Source organism: Physeter macrocephalus, chromosome 12 (genome assembly GCF_002837175.3).
Source record: "Physeter macrocephalus isolate SW-GA chromosome 12, ASM283717v5, whole genome shotgun sequence".
NCBI lineage: Eukaryota > Metazoa > Chordata > Mammalia > Artiodactyla > Physeteridae > Physeter > Physeter macrocephalus.
Window position 1 is genome coordinate 63,276,752 of NC_041225.1, and position 21,779 is coordinate 63,298,530.

Here is a 21,779-nt window from a genome sequence, read left to right on the forward strand (position 1 = left end):
AAATGCTATGTAATCAAATCTAAGACTTCTTTTCCTTTGCAATTCATCCACTGCTGTTATCTCAGAAAATCAGCCTTATCCTAAAATTAGATATATGCTAATATATTTTCTCCTGGTTTTATAGTCTCAAAAGTATTTAATTCTTTAAACAATATGGAATTTATTATAATATGTGGTATGAAGAGTCTAATATTTACAAGTTAATTAATCAATTGTCTAGCACAAAATAGCTCTTCCTTTCCCTACTGATTTGTCATACCATCTTTATCAAATATAAAAATTTTACATATTCTAGAGTCTGTTTTTGAGCTCTGTTCAGTTGTCTCAACTCCTCTTTCATATGCTCGCTGTATCTTTTCCCCCTCAAGTTTCTAGTTACAAATAAATAATCATAGTCCATCAAAACACCCCAAAATAACTTCATATTTTCTCATTCTTTCTTTTTTTATATTTTGGCATCCTACTGATTAGTTACGTACCTAAAAGAGTTCATTTTTATCAAATACATGTACATGTATTTGAAAATTTTTAGAAACAGGAAAGCATTTTCACCTTTTTTAAAGGAAAGAAACTAGGACTACTTTTCTTTCTTGCTGTTCTTACAGTGATATATTGAATATTTTTGATGATTTAAATAATTAATTAATTCAACAAACACTATGTGCCAGCCATTTTCCTAGGCACTAGGTACACAGGACAAAAACAGACAAAAATCCCCACCTTCATGAAGCTTACATTCTGGTGGGGGAGACAGATAAAAACAGGATACGTAAATTTTTAAATGTAATGTATCAGACAGTGATGAGTGCTATGGAGAAAAATAAACCAAGAAAGAGGGACAGGAAATTCTGAACAGGTGACTAGAGATGACCTCAAAAAGAAGGTCATATGAGTCAAGACCTAAAGAAAGTAAAGGAGTCTTTACTTTTCTTCTATAACTTGACACAAATGGGTTACTTACATTGAAATACCCAGTGTATCTTTAGATATATTTTAAGTATATCCTTTTTAAAAAATTTATTTATTTTTGGCTGTGTTGGGTCTTCGTTGCTGCACGTAGGCTTCTCATTTTAGTGGCTTCTCTTGTTGCGGAACAAGGGCTCTAGGTGCACGGGCTTCGGTAGTTGCGGCTCACGGGCTTAGTTGTTCCACGGCATGTGGGATCTTCCCGGACCAGGGCTTGAATCCGTGTACCCTGCATTGGCAGGCGGATTCTTAACCACTGCACCACCAGGGAAGCCCTCTTAAGTATATCTTAAATCAACTACATTAATCATTCATTGCTTTTCTACTACGATGAGTGAAATGTTAATCTTGATATATCAAAAAGGAATCATGGCGGGCTTCCCTGGTGGCGCAGTGGTTGAGAGCCTGCCTGCCGATGCAGGGGACGCGGGTTCGTGCCCTGGTCTGGGAAGATCCCACATGCCGCAGAGCGGCTGGGCCCGTGAGCCATGGCTGCTGAGCCTGTGCGTCTGGAGGCTGTGCTCCGCAGCGGGAGAGGCAGCGACAGTGAGAGGCCCGCGTACCGCAAAAAAAAAAAAAAAAAAAAAAGGAATCATGGCATATTTTAAACATCAAATTCATCATGAGTTAATTGTCTACCAACATACTTACAGGAGTGAAGCAGCCTGTTGGAAACCTTTGAACTGTAGAACGAAATACAAAGCTCCTATATTAAAAAAACAAAAAAAGTTATGATCTTCTAAATCTATTTTTTTTTAATGTGAGGATCTTTAACATATTCCCTGTCTCTCATTAAATATTTAAGAATGCTAATCTGGGGACTTCCCTGGTGGCGCAGTGGATAGGACTCTGTGCTCCCAGTGCAGGGGGCCCGGGTTCGATCCCTGGTCAGGGAACTAGATCCCACATGCATGCCACAACTAAGAGTTCGCATACCACAACAAGGAGCCCACGTGTTACAACTAAGGAGCCCGCCAGTCACAACTAAGTAGCCCACCTGCCACAAATAAGGAGCCCATGTGCTGCAACTGAGGAGCCGGCGAGCCGCAACTAAGGCCCAGAGCAACCAAATAAATAAATAATAAATATGTTTTAAAAATGCTAATCTAATATGATGGGCATAAATGAGGTTTAAAAGTCATTAGTGTTGGGACTTCCCTGGTGGTGCAGTGGTTAAGAATCCATCTGCCAGTGCATGGGACACAGGTTAGATCCGTGGTCCTGGAACATCACACATGCTGCAGAGCAACTAAGCCTGAGCACCACAACTATTGAAGCCCGTGTGCCCTAGAGCCCACGAACCACAACTACTGAGCCCATGTGCCTAGAGCCCATGCTCCACAAGAGAAGCCACAGCAATGAGAAGCCCGTGCACAGCAACGAAGACCCAACGCAGCCAAAAAAAAAAAAAGTCATTAGTGTTGGTGGTTAAGTATGTAAATAGAAGGGCATGAGTGAAATTAGTAAAAGCAATTTAATAAGTATATAATTACCTGGAAGCATGCTTGGGAATTGGTGCAGGAAGTAGCTCGTATTGTCCTGGCGAAAGCTGAACTGACTACACAGAATGGACAAGGACACCAATAATAGATTAATACAGGTCTCAAACTCACTTTATTATCTATCATTCATAATCCTTTATTTTATTACCATACAACATTATATAATTTATTTTCTATTTTGAGAGTGGAAAAGGTACACTTTCAAAGGTAGAGCTTCAAAACACTCAACAGATATTCACTTTTCATGGTGAATATTATGACAGTATGCCTACAGTGGTATGGAGAAAAATGCTGTACAATTAATCATATTTTAAATGTACTAGATTCAACAAATCCAATTGATCACCAATTAGTGAGCCTGCTCTGTTGGTAAAGAACTGTGCTAGGTATGGTGGGGAATACAGGAGTGGTCTCATAATACATAAACAATGCTAATATAAAACACTATAATCGACACTAAAAGAAAGATTGGAGATGTCGGGGGTAGGGAGAGATTAACCCAACTGGGTGACCAACAGCTAACATCACATACTCAATGGTGAAAGGCTAAAAGCTTTTCCTCTAAGGTCAGGAACAGGACAAGGGTGCCTATGTCTCCATTCCTATTCAACATAGTACTGGAAGTCCTAGCCAGAGTAATTAGGCAAGAAAAAGAAATAAAAGGCAACCAAATTGGAAAACGAAGAAGTAAAACTGTCCCTGTTTGCAGATGACATAATCTTATATATAAAAAACTCTAAAGACTCCACCAAAAAACTGTTTGAACTAATAAGGAAATTCAGTGAAGTTGCAGGATACAAAAACAACATACAAAAATCAGTTGAAAAAAAAAATCAGTTGAGTTCCTATACACTAACAATGAAGTATCTGAAAAAGAAATTAAGAAAACAATCTCATTTACAATAGCATCAAAACCTAAAATACTTAGGAATAAATTTAACTAAGGAGATGGAAGATCTGTACATTGAAAACTATAACACACTGATGAAAGAAACTGAAGAAGACACAAATAAATGGAAAGATATCCCATGTTTATGGATTAGAAGAATTAATATTGTTAAAATATCCATATTATCCAAATCAATCTACAGATTCAGTGCAATCCCTATCAAAATCCCAGTAGAATTTTTTCAAAGATATAGAAGAAACAATCCTAAATTCAGTATGGAACCACAAACGGCCCCAGATAGTCAAAGCAATCTTGAGAAAGAAGAACAAAGCTGGAGAGATCACACTTCCTGATATCAAACTATATTGCAGAGCTACAGTAATCAAAACAGTATGATACCAGAATAAAAACAGACACATAGACTAATGGAACAAAATAGAGAGCCCAGAAATAAATCCATACAGAAACAGTCAACTAATCTTTGACAAGGGCACCAAGAATACAAAATAGGGAAATGATAGTCCCTTCAATAAATGGTATGGGGGAGACTGGATATCCACATGCAAAAGAACAAAACTGAACCCTATCTTATGCACAAATACTAACTCAAAATGATTGAATACTTAAACATAACATATGAAATGATAAAACATCTAAATGAAAACATATAGAAAAATCTCCGTGACATTGGTCTCGGCAATGATTTTTTTAGATATGACACCAAAAGTACAGGCAACAAAAGAAAAAATAAACAAGTGGGACTACATCAATGTACAGCCAAGGAAACAATCAATAAAATTCAAAGGGAACCTAAGGAATGGGAGAAAATATTTGCAAACCATATATCTGATAAGGTGTTAATATCCAAAATATATAAGGAACTCATACAACTCAACAGCAAAAAGACAAGTAATCAAATTTAAAAATGGGCAAAAGACCTGAATAGACATTTTTCCATAGAAGACATACAAATGACCAACAAGTACATGGAAAGGTGCTCAACATCACTAATCATCAGGGAAATGAAAATCAAAACCACAATGAGGTATCACCTCACACCAGTTAGAATGGCTATTATCAAAAAGACAAGAAATAACTAGTGTTGGTGAGGATGTGGAGAAAAGGGAACCCTTGTGCACTTTGGTGGGAATATAAAATTGTATAGCCATTATGGAAAACAGTATGGAGGTTCCTCAAAAAATAAAAACAGAACTACCATATGATCTAGCAATCCCACTTCTGGGTATATATCTGAAGGAAACAAAATCAATATTTGGAAGAGATACCTGCAGTCCCATGTTCACTGCAGCATTATTCACAATAACCGAGCTATGGAAATAACCTAGGTGCCCATCCATGGATGAATGGATAATGAAAATGTGATATATTTTCCCTTAATGCATATACTATATTGGAATGTTGTTCAGCCATAAAAAGAAGGAAAGCCTACCATTTGCAACAACATGGATGAACCTGGAGAACATTATGCCAAGTTGAATAAGCCAGAGAAAGACAAATACCATTTTGTAACACTTATATGTGCAATCTAAAAGGGTTGTACTCATAGAAACAGAGAGTAAAATGGTGGTTCCCAGATTGGCAGGTGGGGGAAATGGGGAGATGTTGGTCAAAAGGTACAAACTTTATTATAAGATGAATAAGTTCTGGAGATAGAATGTACAGTATGGTGACTATAGTTAATAATACTGTATTGTATACTTGAAAATTACTAAGAGAGAAGATCTTATGTGCTTTGTGGTTTTGTTTTTCTTTTAATTATTTGGCTGTGTCACATGGCATGTGGGATCTTAGTTCCGCAACCAGGGATCGAACCCTGGTTCAAAGTGTGGAGTCTTAACCACTGGACTGCCAGGCAAGTCCCCATTCTTATGTGCTCTTATCACACACACACAAAAAATGGTAACCGTGTGAGGTGATGGATGTGCTAACTAACTTGATTGTGGTAATCATTTCACAATGTGTGTGTGTGTGTGTGTGTGTATAAAACAAATCATCATGTTGTACACCTTAAATATATTCGATTTTATTTGCCAATTATACCTCAATAAAGCTTGGGGGAATAATTAAATAAATAAATCCTACTGGGGGATCTAAAGATGGTAAAGACAGTGAGATTTGATTGGGGTTTTAAGGAAGGTAAGACTTCCTTGAGGGAGGCAAGAGAGGGATTCTAAGAAGGAGGAACACCATAGAATCCTTCCATTTTGGGAAGGATTCTTCCCAGGATTCGGTAATATAACTCCTCCCTGCCAGCTCTTTGAACATAGGAAGTTCTGGAGGTCCAGTCAGTCTTCCCCTGGCTTCTCATTCTCTTTCCTTTCCTCCCTCCCTTCCTTCACACATCCCACTCTCTGTGCTTATCAGTTCCTGACACTCCCTTATTACCCTTACCTCAGGGCTAATATCCACAGACCCAAGGATAGTGGAGCCACCCAGGTAGTTTGCAATGTTTCACAACGGGCAGAGAGACAGTCTCTTCTATGGTGGATTTTTCAGTCCGTTAGAAATCCTATCAAGATACTCATAAGATGAATGCAGCCAAAAGACTGTCAGGTACAATATTTTTAGGTACTACTGGTGGAAATTTCATCCAGTGTGTCTTCTTCTCTGAGAAATGGTCTCTTGCGTCACATGGAAGTATCAGTGACTCACCACCCAGACATCTTTATGGTCTGAGAAATAGACAACATTGGACTTTCTCAGAAGGATGCCTGCCTAATGGTACCAATGATGTTGTTCTTACCAGCACCGTGTAATTTTCATCAGCTCCAGAAACTATGTAAGTCCCAGTCCCTGAGATGTCTTCTGTATCTGTCTTTCAGAATCACTTTCATTTACCATTCTCTTCACAAATTTACTTGTGACAATCACTGCTCTGCCTTGCAGTTGCTCTATGAGAGTTCATCCTCAAATAATATCTGCTAAATGAGCCAACTTTGAGCACCATTTTTTTTTCATTTAATTGCATGATGAATTGTTCCATCTTATCTATGCTTTGCTCTTCATTATTCTAACACTTAAGTCTTCGGTTCCCTGAAGTATTACCTGCCAGCCCCCTCCTAGGCACAAAATTTCTCTCTGTTGACACCTTGCTCAATGAAAAACCATCCTGTTGAAAATTCATTCCTTCAGCCGTTATTTTACCATGGAGCACTTTGCAAATAAACATGTCTTCAGAGATACTTGATCACAGCTATGAACACAAATAACAAAAACCAATGAACTGGTTAGATTTTCTCAACCATCATCTCCCAATCAGCTGTTCAAGGATGTCTTTTGAACACATTGAAATGGATCCTTGGATTCATTCTCTGAGTTAACAGAGGTGCCATTCCATCCTGCCTATCTCCTTCTGACCTAAAACAGATATTGGGAGGTGGTGGGGGGGGATGCAGAATCACCACATTTGTTTCTTTTCACATAAGTTTCATCTTCTAAGACAATGCTAAAGCTAACCTAGACAGAAGTTTGAGGCAATTTTAAATTTTGTTTAACTGTGATTTTCATTGAAATGTCTCTAGCCTAGGAAGTGAATAAGTTTTAAAATGGAAAATGAAAAGAAATAAGAGCAAAAATATTAGTTGGAAAAATTTTTGATTTCTACAAATGAACATGAATGAAAAGACTATTACTTGCACACTGAAAACAAGTCAAATCTACAGAAAGAAAAAAAAATTAAAGGTAAGTCTCTTTGCCCCCTACCTAACCTCTGCTTCCTAAATGGAAACCACTGTTAATGATTGCTTAAGTATCACCCAAGAAAACAAGTATGCATTTAACATTGTATATATATTTGTTTTTATTTTTACAAATGGGATTATGCTATAAATATTGGTCTGTTCCTTGAGTTTTTTCATTTAATAATATATCTTGAGGTGCTTCCATATCAACACAGATAGATACACCTCATTATTTTTAATGGTAGCACAGCATTGTATGGATGTAGCATTATATAACTAGCCTTCTAGTTAGATAAATTTATGAACAATGCTACAGTATTTTATATAAATATCTCACTGTACTTTCATAAGACTATTTGTAGGAACTACTGAGCTCGCATGCCTCAACGAGAGAGCCTGTGTGCCACAAACTATAGAGCCCAGGTGTGCCTGGAGCCGGTGCGCCACAACTAGAGAGAGAAAAAAAAAAACCCACACCACAACTAGAGAGAAGACCACACACCACAACTAGAGGACCCCGCACGCAGCAACGAAAGATCCCACATGCTGCAACTAAGACCTGACGCAGCCAAAAAAATAAAGAAATTAAATAAATAAAATTAATATATTTTTTTAAAAGACCATTTTTAGGGTAAATTCCTGACAGTGGAATGGTCCCTATGTGCACTTAAAATATAAAGAAGAATCGTCAAACCACCCTCCAAAATACTTGCAACAATTTGTATGCATACAGAATATCTTTTTCTGTACTCCCTTTGCCAATATAATGGGTATCATCCAACTTAAATTGTTGATCATCTGACAGGCAAAAAATTGTCTCTACCTGCTTTTGTTCTTTTGTAATTATTTAATAATTAGTGGAAGCCAAGCATCACTTTATGTCTTTTAGCAACTGGTATATCTCCTTGTGAATTGCTAGCTCATATCATTTGTTCATTTTTATTTGCATTTCTCTGATCATTAGCAATGTTGAGCATCTTTTCATGTGTCTGCTGGCTATCTGTATGTTTTCTTTGGAAAAATGTCTATTCAGGTCTTCTACCATTTTTAATTGTCTTGGTTTTGGGTTTTTTTTTTTTTATATTGAGTTGGGTGAACTGCTTATCTATTTTGTATATTAACACCTTCCTTATTGGTCATATCATTTGCAAATATTTTCTCCCATTTAGTAGGTTGTCTTTTCATTTTGTTGATGGTTTCCTTTTCTGTGCAAAAGCTTTTAAATTTAATTAGGTCCCATTTGTTTATTTTTGCTTTAGTTTCCTTTGCCTGAGGAGACATATCCAAAAAAATATTGCAGCAATTTATGTCAGAGAGTGTTCTGCCTATGTTTTTTTCTAGAAGTTTTATGGTTTCTGGTCTTACATTTAGGTCTTTAATCCATTGAGTTTATTTTTGTATATGATGTGGGAAAATGTTCTAATTTCATTCTTTCACATGTAGCTGCCCAGTTTTCCCAGCAGCACTTACTGATGAGACAGTCTTTTCCCCATTGTATATTCTTGCCTCCTTTGTCATAGCTAAACTGACCATAAGTGCGTGGGTTTGCTTCTGGGCTCTCTATTCTGTTCCAATAATCTATGTGTCTGTTTTTGTGCCAGTACTATGCTGTTTTGATCACTATAGCTTTGTAGTATAGTCTGAAGTCAGGGAGAGTCATAATTCTGGCTTTGTTCTTTTATCTCAAGATTGCTTTGGCTATTCAGGGTCTTCTGTGGTTCCATATAAATTTTAGGATTATTTGTTCTAGTTATATGAAAAATGTCATGAGTATTTTCATAGGGATTACATTAAATCTGTAGATTTCTTTGGAAAGTATGGACGTTTTAACCATACTAACTCTTCCAAGCCATGAACGTGAAATATCTTTCCATCTCTTTGTATCACTTTCAATTTCCTTCATCAGTATTTTATAGTTTTCAGAGTATAGGCCTTTCACCTCCTTGGTTAAGTTTATTCCTAGGTATTTTATTCTTTTTGCTGTGATTTAAACTGAGATTGTCTTCTTGCTTTCTCTTTCTGACAGTTCATTATTAGAGTATAGAAAAGCAACAGATTTCTATATATTAATCTTGTACCCTGCAACTTCACCAAATTCATTTATTAGTTCTAATAGTTTTTTTTTTGGTGCCTTCGCTCATTTTTAAACCAGAATGTCCATTTCAATTGCATTATAAGAGAGCATGACTCATTTTTACCCTTTGATGCAAGAGTGTTGAAGCCATGCAGTTAGTGGTCAGTGTTTCTTGAAATTCCCTTGCAGCTTCACTACCTGATAGCACTCTACTCTTCTGCATTGGCTGACCTTGGCCAGTACTGACTCACTGCCTACAGACTGGGGCAGAGTCACCATCTTCTCCTTGCCCCGTTTATTGTAGGGAAACTCTGGCACAGACTTATTTGACTTTGGATTGCTCTGAAATTCCCCTACCATGTTGATTTCAAGCTTAGGCTTTAAACTTTCCCATTTAAATCACTGGATCCAGGTTTCCAGTTGAAAACATAAACTGCATTTTAAATGGTCCTGGACTTATACTCTGCAAGGTGGAGTGGCACTGGGGCACAATTTTTCTGTGGGGCATTTTGGCAATGCATCTCAAAAGACTTAGACATCTACATGCCCTTTCCTCAACAACTCCACTCTCTGACTAAAAGCAGGAAATGACTGAATATGCAGTATTAGTATTCGGTTATGTCCTTACAGTAGAATACTATGCAGCTATTTAAAATGATGTAGAGAATACATGATGGTGTGGAAAAGATTCACAATATACTTCCAAAGGAAAAAAAGAGTTCTGCTTTCTGCCAATGGCAGGCTAGGTTATTTGGATGATGAAACTTCCCACTGCAGACAACTACTCGAAATGAGAGTTGAAATATTAAAAATAGACAAGAGCTTTTAAAAAGATATGAAATTGATGACAATAAGGAATATAAACCTCCCAAACCAAGAGATAGCAAGAAACCAGACAGGCAAATGGCCCAGTTTTGCTCAGAGGATGTATGCTGGTCCAGACTAAACTCAGCAGAGGAACAGAGCTGTGTTTGAGTGAACTTCAGAGCCCTAGAAGGATCCAGAGGCCAAAGCCTGGACCATCAATGTTGCTGATTTAATGGAAGTCCTACCAACAGGAATTGGATGCCCTAAAAGGGGACTTCCTGAAAGCAAACCTACCACCTCACTCCAACGCTAGGGACTGCAAAAAGAGTTGTCTTGGTGCTAAGGAGAATTGGGAGAGGGGGAAGAAACACATCCTTGAGAGACTGTAACCGTGGGCTGGTTCCTTTCATGGATTCAGTCCAAATGCCCATCACTAGAGTGATCCAAGAATACATAAGCAGTGGATTTCAAGTGGCACCAAACTGGTAGCTCCCCTAAGTATTAGCAGAACCAAAAGCAAACCTTCTCTGAAAGAAAAAGTCTTTCATCTTTGGGAATTCATGAAAACAACCTTTCAGTGGGAACGGGCAACACACAGTCAAAGATAATCACACATCCAAGGAACCAAAATGAGTAAGGCCGAGTCAGATTTCAGAAATGTAAGCAATCATTAATTCATTCATGCATTCAACAAATATTAACCATCAGACACTGTTCTAGAGGCAAAGATGTAACAGTGAACAAAGCGGATAAGTATTCATGTCCTCATGAAGCTTCACTCTCACAGAAGGAGGCAGACAACAAATAATAAATGCAAAGTGCAAATAAATTATAGTATACTGAGGGCTCTAGGTGCTATGGAAACAATGAAAGAGCAGGGTAGGAAGCTCAGGAGTGTCAGGTGGCCAATTTAAATGAGGCTCATTGAGATGGTGACACTTGAACAAAGACTTGAAGGAGAGGGGATAAGCCATGCAGATATCTGGAATAAGAGCATATGAAGGAAGATCCAGTGCAAAGACCCTGAGGTCAGAGTGGGAGTAGCAAATTCAAGAAGCAGCCAGGATGAGGCCAGTGGGGCAGGATGAGAATGAGGGGAGACACAAGAGATAAGGTCACAAATGAAACCTATCCACCATCAACCTGTTGGCCCTGAAAACAGCCACTCAGAGATCACACCGACTATCACAAAGCCTGAACCCAGAGGTTCTCAATCAGGAGTGTTTTTTTGGTTTTTGATTCCCCCCTTCCTCAGGGGACATTTGGACAACGTCTGGAGACAGTTTCAGTTGTTACAACTGGGAGGGGGGATTGCTAATTGGCATCTAATTATACTGAAATGCTGCTAAACATCCTACAAAGCACAGAACCGCCCCTCTACCACAGAGAATTATCCTGACCCAAGAGTCAATAGTGCCAAGGGTGAGAAACCATAAATTCGACATAAAATGGAGAAGTCAAAAAGGCAGTTGGATATACAAGTCTGGAGTTCAACAGAGAAGTCTAGGCAGGAGATATACATTCGGAAATCATAAACAAATAACTGGTGTTCAAAGCCTTGAGACTGAATCAGATCAGCACAGAGTGAGTGTAGATGGGGAAGAGGTGTTGTGTGCCTGGCGCTCCAACAGGAAGAGGGCAGGGAAGAGGTGCTGAACCGGCCAAAAGGCTGAGAAGAGGAAAACAAGAATGAGGATTGAGGAGGATGTGTCAGGGGTTTGGAAAGAGGGGAGATGTGAGAGGAGAATGGGAGAGTAAACAGACTAGGGAAGTCCATTCTGGGCCCACTGGAGGTGAGAATTTAAAATGAGACTAGTCATTTGGCTACACAGATGCAGGTTCAAAGTTCGAAGAGAGATTTGACCAGGGTTGTGGCTTTGCCAAACAAGTAAGATGAGCCATCAGGGGCCAGGGAATTGAGGGCATGTGCAGGGAGTAACTCTAATGATTAACTTAAGCTTTGAAAGGAAAGAAAGCACTGAAAGTTGAGAGGCAATGAAAGGTGGTAGTATAAGCAGATAGGGTAGGGAGTCCCCAGAGAAAGAGAACCAGGCATGGTTTTCCTGACATAAGAGAAGCCATTTTTGGCCTAAGCCATTTTGTGATCTAAGCCTGGCCTGGGTAATTAATGATCTTAAGGGAAGTGAGAAAATGCAGGAACAAAGGAAAAGCAGTCAAGGAACAATAGGTCAGCAATAAAACAGGTTCATTGAGAAGGTGACACTTGAACAAAGACTTGAAGGAGAGGGGATAAGCCATGCAGATATCTGGAATAAGAGCATATGAAGGAAGATCCAGTAGTGCAAAGACGGAGGTCAGAGTGGGAGTAGCAGTTCCTCCTCAAGGGATATATGTAACAATTTGATACGCATCTTTGAGTTCTGCAGGAACTAAGGCCTCTACCCAGGTGGAGGATAGAAGGATGATGCTGACCCTCCTGACTTCAATCAACTAAAGCTTGGACTCTGTCGACCTTTGCCCTGATCCTACGCTGAATTGTCCTCTGCTCAAGCCCCCTCATGAATATGCATGTACCTTTAGCTTTAGACTTCCCCAATTTTGCTGTTGGGGAGACACTGCTTTGGGAAAGATACCTGTTTTCTCCTAACTCGCTGCAAGTAATAAATCCTTCCTCCTCCCGCTCTTTGGCTTAGTTGTATCTTTTGGTTCGACACCCGTCAGAAGGTAAACTCATTTTTCGGGCAACAGTGAGATCAATGGATTGTAGACTGGGTGGGAACAGAAAAATTGTTGAGGCTGGGATACTAGAGTGGGTAAGGCAGAAGATCAGGGGAGAGTGATCAGAGTGGGATGCATGCAACTGAAATTAAGGAGGGTTGAAATGATTGGTGTTGAAAAAAATTTAAGGAGTGAGGGCTGAAGTGCAGGAGAGTTCAAGAAGCTGAGAAGCCAGATTGTTGGAAAATCATCATCGATGCGTGTACTGAAATTATGACAGGAGTAGTGGAAAAGAGTGACAGGGTGCAAAGGGAGCTAAAATCACCCAGAAATAAGGTGGAGTAACACAGGGGTTACTGGGATGACTGCAACACTGGGAAAAAGCAGGTCATAAAATTATATAATGGAGAGAAAAGTCCCACTTCTGTACATATATACTAAAATAAAAACATTATTTCTCTAATAAGAAAAAAATTACTGTAAAAGTTGTAGGTCTACATCAAATACTCTTTGGAAAGAGCCAGATATAGATGAGTATATACACATACACATTCAAATGTGAATATAAATATGAATATATCTATGCACATATGATTCTTTGATATAGATTCTCCTCTTGAGTTACATGCTTCAGAATAAAGGTGTTAAAAATTGTAAAAACTTTCTTACAAATGAAGAACAGCACTAACAAGCTATAATGTGAATATTCTATTAAAAATTATAACGCTTGAGAATGCTGTTCTATCTTAATAAATAATAATGTATACTGTATCTACCTCGAATTCCAATTATTATTTTACTGAGTTTTACTATTAAAAAAACAGAATTATGAATTTTTTTCTCCTACTTCACTTCATAGAAACACTTTAATGCAAGCACGATCATATGCCTAGATGCAAAAGATAGAACTATTGGGCTTCCCTGGTGGCGCAGTGGTTGAGAATCTGCCTGCCGATGCAGGGGACACGGGTTCGTGCCCCGGTCTAGGAGGATCCCGCGTACCGCGGAGCGGCTGGGCCCGTGAGCCATGGCCGCTGAGCCTGTGCTCCGCAACGGGAGAGGCCATAACAGTGAAAGGTCCGCGTACCACACACACACAAAAAAAGATAGAACTATAAAGTTTCTAGAAGAAAGCATAGGAGAATATGTGTACAGCCTTAGAGTAGGCAGGGATTTTTTTTTTAAATTAATTTTTATTGGAGTATAGTTGCTTTACCAGAATTATGAATTTTATTGGTCACTAAACAGGGTTACATCTGAATAGCTCTCCTCTCATGAATATATTATTATATGCCTTTGAAACAGAAAATTAGGAAAACACTTAATTCTTCCAGTTTCTGGAGCTCAAGCCTTTGTGGGAGGTAGGGAGAGAGAGGAGAAAGAAAGGAAAGAAACAGGAAAAGTATGTTTTCAGAAGGTTTTTGTCCATCCCTCTGGGTAAGCCACACTCTTTTGGTCTTTTAAAGCTTTAAATTTTGCCTAATACCAACCATCTATGTTTTCTCCTTTCAGCAGTGGGCCTGGGCCTACCCTTAGAAACCTCTAAAAGCCAGAAGAGAGGAAGCAGAAGAGAAGTAAATGGTGAGGGAGGCCAACGAAGAATGATTTTGTATTGGAGGTGGCCAGAACGATTTCACAAGTTGCCTGGTTACCTGATACCAAGTCATAAAAGTCTAATTTAGTGTTTGTATTCATCCACTGAACCGAATGGGATAAGATTTTTCCCATGAACGTTTATCATCCTGTCCTGTTTCAAAGCTATAATTTGCAAAGCTGCAGGAAGGGTTCATGCTCACCCTGCTGAAGATTTCTTGTCCACCCTACTAACCACACCCCTTCCATTTAATTCAACCACCTGTGGCAATGCATCTTCTCAGGTTATCACCATATTATTCTGATAAGGTGGTGAAGACTGATACTATTATTAGCTCCTTTATAAATAGGAGCTATTAAGGCCCAAAGTCCCAAATAACAAAGTCCAAGTCCCAACTCTGGCCCTTGGGCAGGCCCCAGACAGTGCTCTGCCCCTCCCGTGAAACGCCTCCCTCGGATTCCACCCGCTGAAACCCTGCCCCTCATTCAAGGCCAGAGGCGCAAGGTAGACTGGAAAAAGCACCAAACTGGGGCTCAGAAGCCCTCCGTTAAAAGTACTGCCTCCCCAGGCTTCCCTGGTGGCGCAGTGGTTGCGAGTCCGCCTGCTGATACACGGGACATGGGTTCGTGCCCCGGTCCGGGAGGATCCCACATGCCGCGGAGCGGCTGGACCCGTGAGCCGTGGCCGCTGAGCCTGCGCGTCCGGAGCCTGTGCTCCGCAACGGGAGAGGCCACAACAGTGAGAGGCCTGCGTACCGCAAAAAAAAAAAAAAAATTACTGCCTCCCCTCTTTATTAGCTATGTGCCTCAGAGCCAGTTACTTCGTCTCTATTCACCTCAGTTTTCTCATCTGCACAATGGGGATTAACATCTGTTTTGCCTATCTCAGAATGCCTGTGACGAACTACTAGGAGAATATATGTGGAAGCTCACAGCAAACCGTTAAGAGCCACACAAATGTCATATGTTATCCAAGGTCCAGCTTGAGTCCTACTCAATCCAGGGAACCTTCCAGACTTTCAATCCCACCCTCTGGCATTTCCTCTTACACTATCTCAGTACTTGATCTATGGGCTCTTGTGTTGTTATTTAAATATTTCCAAGTCAGGAACATCTTCCCTCAGAAGAGCCTAGCCCAGGGCTATAAGCAAGCAGTTCTCTGTATTCTCAATGTGATGCATGAACTGGTGGAGCTGAGAGTACACCCTGACCCTCCTGGTACCAGGGTGCTCATTTCTACAAGAAATTCTTGCAAAAGCTTCCCTATGGTGTATAGTTATACTCACGCTCTAATAAGAGGACTACTGACTGAAAGGCAAAGTTTTCTCTTTAAAAGAAGAGGGCACACCATATCAACGGCTTGAAGAGACCAGAAGCATGGCCCCATCACGGATAAGACCACAAGTCAGGGGAATCCTGCTAACCGTTCCCAGCAAGGGAAACAAAATTTCCCCGTGCACTCACTTTAGGTTGAGGAGGTCTCACAGGGATACACCTTGCTGGATATATTTGCAAATGAGACAGACCTTTGTTTGATTTCTGGACGAAATAAGGCATTCTACAGGTTTTCAGTTTCTCCTGGGGAAGATACACTCTAAGTATAGAGAATATTTTCCTCAGGGCCTCTTGGTAGCTTTCCCATACAAAGTCAGCTGCTAGTAGTGCTTTCCCATACAAAGCCAGCTGCTAGTAGTTCTTTACCTGATCTCTGTAAACCAGCGTGCTGGGGTTTGACCGTGGTTTGTCTTTAAACGAGTAGGTGGCCACTTGCTTCTTTAACAAGTCCAAGAAGTCAGGAGGCATATACTGGGGAAGGTCATTTAGTACCAGATCGTTTCTTTGCAGAAGAGGTGGTTTTTTCCTTCCTTCATTTTTAAAACTGTACGTTGCTATCACTGGATTTAATAGAGATTCTTCAATAAAAGTTTTCAAGTGGTAAGTGCCAGGATTAGGAGTGTTCTGTGGAGAATTGACATCATTTTTAAAGTCAGTGTGTAAACTGGTTAACATCTCTTAAAGCATCATTCTTGCAAAGGTCACTCCTAAGTAGCATTTCTCTTTGTTTTACAGTTTAATAAGATTCTATCAAATAGAGTAAACACTCCCACCAGAACAATATTTCAAGACAATAATGATGATTTCCTCTCTGAGACAATTGCTAAATTATAACAAATGGGTTACGGCCATAGTTGAAGTTTTAACTTTTTAAAAAGTAGCTTCAGAGATACTTAAACTTGAGATTCAATTTGACTGTAAATGTCAGGCCTCTCACGAGACCCCTCAGGATAAGCTTCGTGACTAAACAGAAGTTATCCTACTTCTGCTTAGTAGATACCACGTGTTTCTTTCTAGCCCTCAAGTGGGAAGCTAAAGGATAATAACACGAGACTGAGGATGAATTGGCAGAACACATGGCCTAATTAGTCCCATAAGAGGTTTGGTACTTTCAAATCACAACCACAGTATGGCTGAATGGCCAGACCTGACAGTTTAGTTGCTGCTGCTTTTGTGGCCATCTTCCCACTGAGCACTCAGCTCAGTTCTACCATTAAAATTAGTTCAATTCCAAGGAGGCTTTGGCTCCTGAGGCCCCCTCTGTTATAGAAAGGTGTGAACAGAAAATATTTCTGCCATATAGAAACAATGTATCTTGAGAGGCAGATCTTCCAGTCATCTTTCTTTCGTATATTACCGTCTTGTTTTCATACATTGACCATGTTAACAAAAGTTATCATAGACTCTTACTTTTTATCTAAGTAAGATAACAACCAAAATCAAACACATTTCCAGAATGCATGCTTTTTCTTCCTTGTGTAATCTCACCAAGGTCGTAAACTAGGTTGACTTTATCAAGATATCCTGTAAAACACCTGGATTTCTAGAGTTGTTTTACTTCCAAGCTTTTACTGCATTCAAAATTTAAAGTTAGTTTCTCAGTCATATGCTGATACTAAAATTATAAATATGAAATAAGGCCCATGTAGATTTGAACAACCATTGTTGTTGTTGTTGTTGTTGTTGTTTTGTGTGTGTGGTACGCGGGCCTCTCACTCTTGTGACCTCTTCCATTGCGGAGCACAGGCTCCGGACGCGCAGGCTCAGCGGCCATGGCTCACGGGCCCAGCCGCTCCGCGGCATGTGGGATCCTCCCGGACCGGGGCACGAACCCGTGTCCCCTGCATCGGCAGGCGGACTCTCAACCACTGCGCCACCAGGGAAGCCCCATTGTTTTCTTAAAATTAAGTATTAGTGAATTAATCAGGTTAGACTGATTATAATACTAATAAGAATGCGAATACTTTGAATAGGAAAGGATGAAAATATACATACTGTTAATGCTATTCTCCACCATCCTTCTCTTTCAAAAGATGACTTCCGGCTTGGTTTCTATTAATAAACATAAAATGTGTTTATTCATTTTAGAAGTGATCCCTGGAAATTAAATATCACTTATAAAACATGTACCTGAAAAAATGGATACCAATACCAAACTGGTCAGCCTGAATTAAAATAAAAGCTACATAATGATAAATTTTGCCTGTAATATTTCCTTAAATTACTATTTTATGATCTTAAGTGCTTTTTAAATATCTAAATTCCCTTTGGGTAAATTAGAGTAATAAACATCCCCATCTCACAGAGATGTCATGAGAATAATTAGAGGTGACAAAATTTGGTGCTCTTAGGAAGAAAAGAGTTGTATAAACCCAAAATTGTGTTAGTATAATTGTTATTAAGATTTATGGCTCAGGGAGCTCAAGGTATAGTCATCAAATTAATGGGATATTGGGATACAAATTCCTGGCGATATGGCAAATGTTGAACACTGCCATTTCCTGGATTTACATATGCTGACTTGGGCTTGAACTCCAGCTTGGCCACTGGCTAGGAGCACTAGGCAAGTTAACCCTCATGAACCTCAGCTTCCTCTTAGGAATACAAAAAAAAGGCACCAGGCCTGGCATGAAAATAAGGCATTGTAAAACCTGTACCCACAACCAGGGCTCAGTAAGTGGCGGCTTTTATTTTTAACATCTCATCTGTCAAGTTAAGAAGCAGATTATTTTGATATTCTTCAGTTTCCAAGGACACTCTCGTCTTCCATAGTAAGTACTTTACACCCACTTATTATCCTATATTTGTTTCAGCTTCGCTGTCAACAGAACAGGGTTGTTTAGTTTTTTCCTTTTGTGCTATTTCCAGTAGGTAAAATCATTAAAATATTGAGTTCTACTTTCATTTAGAATACTTTTGTTATTACTATGAAATATGTTATCTCAAGCAACAAGGCATTAAAAATAATAAACAATCTAATCAGTCAACGGATATAATTAATTATTCCTGTCTAGCAACTTACATCCACTTACAAGTACACTTGGGCTTTAGTTTTACTATGAAATATAGGCATTTCTCTAAAAAAGCATTGTTTCATACGCACTGCTAAGTCTGAATTTCTTCCTATACATTCCCTTTATTAGATTTATGTTGAATCTTCTCTGTTGCACATTTATAGTCACAGAAATCAAACTTTTTCAGGCAGGTCGAGACAGGTCCCCACCTCTATCTAGGACCAGGGAAATGAGGTGGGAAGAAGGGAGAAGTAAACATGATACATCTAAAGGAAGGTGATTGGCGGCTGCTGTTTTGTTTTGCCCAAGACAGGTGATCTCAACTTCACCTATCTCCCACTTCCAATTCACTTCAGGGGTGAATCACTTTACACAAGACGGGCTAGACATCCCTTGCCCAAATTTATTTAAAAACTAAACAAAGATACTTTCAAATATTGTATAAATACTAAAGTAGGAAGCAGAGCAAAAACGTGTCCAACAGACTAAGGAAGGAAAAACGCATTCTCTCGGCAGACAGAGGGGAAAGTGAAAGAAATCTAATTACCCTATTAAAACAGTTGTCCAGTGCAATTAGCAGTGGGTAAGAGGGGGGAAAAACAACACAGAAAACAAAGGGCGAATGGGAAGGATAAGGGAGAGCGAGGGAAGAGGAAAGCAAACGAAGTGGCACTCAAATACCGATCGGGAAGAAAGGACTGCAGGTGCCGACGTGAAGGTAGGGAGAAGCGGAGGGGCGCCAGAGCCCGGGATTAGAGAGAGGTGGGACTTGGGGCGGAGCTCGGCGAGGGGAACATTGTTGTGGAGGTGGGAGGGCGGGGAAGGAAGGCGATACCGAGGCCGCCCCGCCTCGCTTCTTCCCTTACTCCGGCGGAGGCGATGGCCATGATTGGCTGGTCCATTGCTGCCGCCTCGCTCCCTAGGCCGAGGCTGGCGTCCGGTTGCCAGGAGGCGCCTCAGTCCGCCGGCTCCTGAGCGTGCGCAAGGCACCCGCCAGGTTCGTCTCCCGATGAGGGGGAAGGGAGGCGGGCACACGTTTGGAGGGCCCGCAGCAAGCCTCAACGCAGAGGAAATGGGTCGAGACCGTCAGGCGCATGCGTGGTAAGGAAACCTAAAGAGCGCGGGAGTCTCCAGAGAGCCCTCGGCAAGTATCTGTGCCAAGGGAGACCTGCAAAGGCTAAAGCGCCCCAGGATCTCCATCAGCCCTTTCCCAAATCACCTCATGCTTGATACGTATACTTAGATTTAAGGCATCAACCTCAGCACCCACTTTATTTTTTGAATTTTATTTTTTTATACAGCAGGTTCTTATTAGTTACCTATTTTATACATATTAGTGTATACACGTCAATCCCAATCTCCCAGTTCATCCCACCACCACCTCCACCCCTCCACCACTTTCCCCCCTTGGATAGCACCCACATCCTAAGATTATTTCTAAACTCCTCCAGATGGAAATTCTGGGGGTGTCACTTTTTTTTTTTTTTTTTTTTTTTTTCTTTCGTCCCCTGCATCGGCAGGCGTACTCTCAACCACTGCGCCATCAGGGAAGCCCCGGGGGGGGGGGTGTCACTTATGAGAAGTGGAGTACTAGACACAACAGGCTGTAAAACCACGGATTACCCTTTACCGTCCGTATAGACCCTCTTCATTTTCAACCTCTCTTGGCTGTAGCTTCTCAACCTATGAACATTACCATCTTTAAAAACAAACGTTCCCTTAAGCTTAACAGTTCCATTTCACGGAGTATCTGCTGTGCTCCAGATATTTCACATATATTTAATCCTCAAAACGACCCTGTGAAGTAGGTATTAATCCCATTTATGAACAAGGAAACAAGCTTCCTTGGACAGTTTAGCACAGCTTACTCTGCATCACATAGAAGTGGCAGAGCCAGAGTTCAAATCCAGGTCTGACTCCAGTGCCCCACCGTCCACTACACCATGGAGTTTCTGCTTCCGTTCACAAACTTTCAAGAGTAATGTGGATTCAATTCTTTCCTCACCCCCACCCCCATACTTTCCTAAAACCACCTTAATCTGACATGTGCACGCACCTTTCAGTTAAAATTGCATTTAGTAACTAAGCTAGCCAGTTATCTAGTTGCCAAATCCAATGGGGATTTTTCAGGCTCTTAGCAAACTTGACCTCTATTTGTCATCATTGCACTGATTATTCCTCTTCCTGGCTGCATTTGATTTATTGTGCTTCTTTGTCTATAAGGAGGTGATAATATATTGGTACCTACATGGGGTGATTAACTTGAGTGAAATGTCTGGAACCACATCTGGCACAACGCATTCAAAACATATAATCACTGCCTTTAGGACAAAAGCAAAATTTACAAATTTACAATCCAGTCTCACCTCATTAGAACCTCATGATCTGATGTATACTTGCAAATCCCAAACATGCCATCTTCACACTTCTATTGTCTCCCCATATGCTAGCCCTTCTGCCTGAAATGCTATTCTCTTCTTCGATGGCCTGGCAAACCTCAAGGGTCAGCTCCTCTGAGAAGTCCTCCTAGGACTAATCCCTCGTACCCCAAAGGACTGTTCCTCTCTCTATTGCAGGACTCATTGTGACAAATCATGTCTCCCCTAATTTTAAACATATGCAGAACACAGGTTTTTGTCTTCTCAGCCCTTTGAACACAGGAAGAATTAAATATTTGTTAAGTTTTCCTTATATAAATGAAACCAGAGGATGGACTACAGTAGTGGTTTTCAAAAACTAATATGCATACAGATACCAGGAAATAATGTTAAAATAAAGATTCTGATTGAGATTCTAGGGCAGGGCCTAACCTTCCGCATCTCTAACAAGCTCTCACAGGTGATTCTGCAGGTGACTTTTTAAGTAGCAAGAGACAGGAGGACGCCATTAAGTTTCTCTTGAAATACTGGGATTCTGAATTCATTTAACACAGCCTTAAAAATAGCAGGAAAAATGGGGAGGGGAGGAGCCAGGCACCAGGTTTGAAATCAAAAACTGAAATACTAAGACCAAGAGACAAGTAAAAAACAGAACTTTCACAAAACTGATTAAGCCAGTCCGTCACTGTGCCTCATTTCATTTTCTTATTTTGGCTCAGCCTGTAAAACTGGCTCAGCCGACTAGGGACTGGTACCCTAGAGACTGAATATGATGAAAGGTACAGAGAAGTCCAGAAACCCATGCAAGATGTGAAATATAAGGAAACACCTAGATGAGAAA

The 21,779-nt window shown here is 40.2% G+C and overlaps 1 protein-coding gene across 1 annotated transcript; it reads right to left on the reverse strand.

Annotated features, from left to right (window-relative positions):
* Positions 1-1,084: 1,084 nt before the first annotated feature.
* STPG4 (sperm-tail PG-rich repeat containing 4) lies at positions 1,085-19,814 on the reverse strand. The gene is made up of 6 exons (XM_028496600.2): positions 19,427-19,814; positions 17,542-17,598; positions 15,913-16,170; positions 2,460-2,524; positions 1,618-1,672; positions 1,085-1,195 (listed from the first exon to the last, which is right to left on the reverse strand). The coding sequence occupies exons 1-6, from the start codon at positions 19,460-19,462 to the stop codon at positions 1,103-1,105; spliced, it is 564 nt and encodes a 187-aa protein (XP_028352401.2). The 5' UTR covers positions 19,463-19,814; the 3' UTR covers positions 1,085-1,102.
* Between the last annotated feature and the right edge of the window lie 1,965 nt (positions 19,815-21,779).